This window comes from Fukomys damarensis, unplaced genomic scaffold (assembly GCF_012274545.1).
Source record: "Fukomys damarensis isolate Sample0158 unplaced genomic scaffold, DMR_v1.0_HiC HiC_scaffold_13, whole genome shotgun sequence".
NCBI classification, from domain to species: Eukaryota; Metazoa; Chordata; class Mammalia; order Rodentia; family Bathyergidae; genus Fukomys; species Fukomys damarensis.
The window spans coordinates 37,730,972-37,733,663 of NW_022900925.1; the positions used below are offsets into that span (position 1 = coordinate 37,730,972).

A 2,692-nucleotide genomic window follows, 5' to 3' on the forward strand; every position below is an offset into this window, starting at 1 on the left:
CTCACCAGCCTCCACGATGGCCGGCTTGTTGCTGGGACACACGGAGAGCACCTTGAGCACGCGGCTGGTGGTCCACAGCAGCTTCTCATAGCTATAGTTCCGCATGATCTGCACCAGCGCCTGGGGTCCCCCGTTGGCCAGGATGATCAGCTGCGGGGTCGGAGGGGACAGACGGGGACAGGGGCGGCCATCAGCAGGAGCGTCGCCCAGTCAGGAGAGCCTTTGCTATCACAGCAGCCCCAACAAATTCTTTGTTTTTTCTTCAGGGACAGGGTCTCGCTACTGCCCTTGAACTCACTGCGATCCTCCTGCCTTGGCCTCCTGAGTGCTGGAGTGATGGGTGTCGCCCCTCCACCCAGCTCAAGACAAAATAACTTTTCAATCTTTTATTAACATTTGTTTGCAATATATTTTGTTTGTCTGTTTGTAGGGTCTCGCTCTGTAGTTCAGGCTGGCCTTGAACTCATTCTGTAGGCCAGGCTGGCCTCAAACTTGAAGTGATTCTCCTGCCTCAGCCTCCCAAGTATTGTTTGCAATATTAAACTGAATCCGTGAAACAAGGGTAACACCCACTGCTGGTGAGGAGGTGGCCAAGCTACTCACAGCCATGGTACCAGTGGAAACGGAACCACTGAGGTTAAGTCTAGGCTGCAGTGACGGCGGACCTTTCAGAGATTTCAAAGACAACAAGCAGGGACTGTGGAACATGTGCCAAAGGTTCGCCACCACTGGTCTAGGAGCACTGAAAATCCTTAGCCCCTACCAATGAAAACTTTACATTCTGGGAAAAGTTGTGTGCCCAGAGATGCCCATTACAGTTTGGCTTATAAAGGCGGGGGGGGGAAGGCTGGGGGAAGCAGACACGCTCCTGTAATCCCAGCACTCTGGGAGGCTGAGGCAGGAGGATCACAACTTTAATCCTAGCTGAGGCAATTTAGCCACTCAGCAAGACCCTGTCTCAAAACAAAAAAATGAAGAAAGCTGGGACACAGCTCAGGGCAAAGGCCAGGCCTGGGACTCGGCCCCCTGGGGCCCACCTTGCTCTCCTGGTTGCCGTAGGCCAGGAGCTGTAGGCAGTCAGTGGTGATGGCCAGGAACTTGGGGTTGTTCTTGTTGAGCAGTGGCACCATCTTCTGTAGCCCATCTGCTAGCCGCACGGCCATCTTGGCGCCCTCCTGGTACAGCAGCAGATTGTGCAGCGTGGTGATGGCATAGAACAGCACTGACTCCACGGGTGAGCTGCGGGTGGCGGTGGGCGGGCATCAAGGTCCCGTCCTGTTCCGTCCCGTCCTGTCCCCTTGATAAACTCAGCAGCTCCAGCACAGGGGAGGCCCAGGCTTCCCTCCCAGCACCACAAAAAATGAAGCCAGGCAGCTGGAAGTGAGGCTCAGGAGGGGACTGGACCAAGGGTGTAAACGTCGAGCTCTGCTACACAGAAAAACTACCCTTGCTGGGTGCGGTGGCGCACGCCTGTGATCCCAGCCCTGGAGGCTGAAGCAGGAGGATCCCTGAGAGATCGAGGCCAGCCTGGACTACACAGCAAGATGCTGTCTCAAAAAAGGAAAAAGAAAACCCTCTCCAGTAAGCAGCCAACTGATGACTCCCCTGCCGGCTTCTAAACTTTCCACTTGCTCAGCTGTCTGCTCTGCCGTGCAGCCCCCTCAGCCACCTCTTCATTGTGGCTGATTAACCACCGATCAGCCCACTGCTAAAATAACCACTGTCAACACTCTGTAATCTCTCTGTGCACAAGTGGTTTGTTTTGTTTTTGTGCTTTGTTTTTTCCTGACACAGGGTCTCATTGAGTTGCAGAATTACCCAGGCTGGACTCAGACTTGCAATTCTCCTGCCTCAGCCTCCTCAAGAGCAGAAATTCCAGGTGTTCATCACTGCACTGGCTTATATGCATTTTAATGGTTTGTTGTTGTTGTTGTTGTTGTTGTTGTTTTGGTTCCGGGGATTGAACTCGGGTCCTTGCGCTTGCAAGGCAGGCCACCGAACCGCTGAGCTAAATCCCCGGCCCTGTGCATTTTAATGTAATTGGAATAACCTATAAAGGATGTGTCTTACTCTTCATTTGCCACTGTAGCATAAACATGTGCCCATTCTCAGGAATGTTTCAGTAGTTTTAATGGCTGTATAATGTCTTATATTAAATACTATGCCATAATTGCTGAGCTTTTTTTTTCTTTTTTTTTTTTTTGATTTTTATGAAACAAGGTCTCACTATGTAGTCCATGCTGACCTTGAACTCACTAGATAGCCCAAGCTGGCCTTGAACCGGTGACAGCAAGCCTTTTAGAGCTTCCAATAACAATCAGCACACTGCAGCATGCATGCCACAGGGTTCACCACCACAGATCCTCCTGCTTCAACCTCCTAGAGTGCTGGGATTCCAGGCCTGCGCCACCATGCCCAGATTCTCACTGGACATTTAAATCAAATAAAAGCTCGTGGTCCCCTGAGCCAAGTGACACTCTTACACACAGGGTGCTGGGCACCCCATCCTGTCCTCTCCCGGCCAGACGGACTCCTGCTTCTGGTCCTGGCTGGTGCTGTGAACGGAGAAGGCTTGGGGACGCAGGGGGCGCAAAACCCACCCCTCTGCCCCCAGGAGCTGCAGCCCCACAGGGCCAAGGCCAGGAGGGCTCGGCGGCCGGGCGCTGCTGCCTTGGCTGGAACCCGGCCCTCT

At 53.2% G+C, this 2,692-nt stretch overlaps 1 protein-coding gene across 1 annotated transcript in view; it reads right to left on the reverse strand.

Annotated features, from left to right (window-relative positions):
- LOC104870125 (junction plakoglobin) overlaps positions 1-2,692 on the reverse strand; it is a 27,848-nt gene that overhangs the window by 4,607 nt on the left and 20,549 nt on the right. Inside the window, exons 9-10 of the mRNA XM_010635548.1 lie at positions 1,038-1,260; positions 6-150 (exon numbers count right to left, since the gene is read on the reverse strand). Coding sequence (XP_010633850.1) covers positions 6-150; positions 1,038-1,260 — 368 coding nt within the window. The remainder of the gene's footprint in view (positions 1-5; positions 151-1,037; positions 1,261-2,692) is intronic.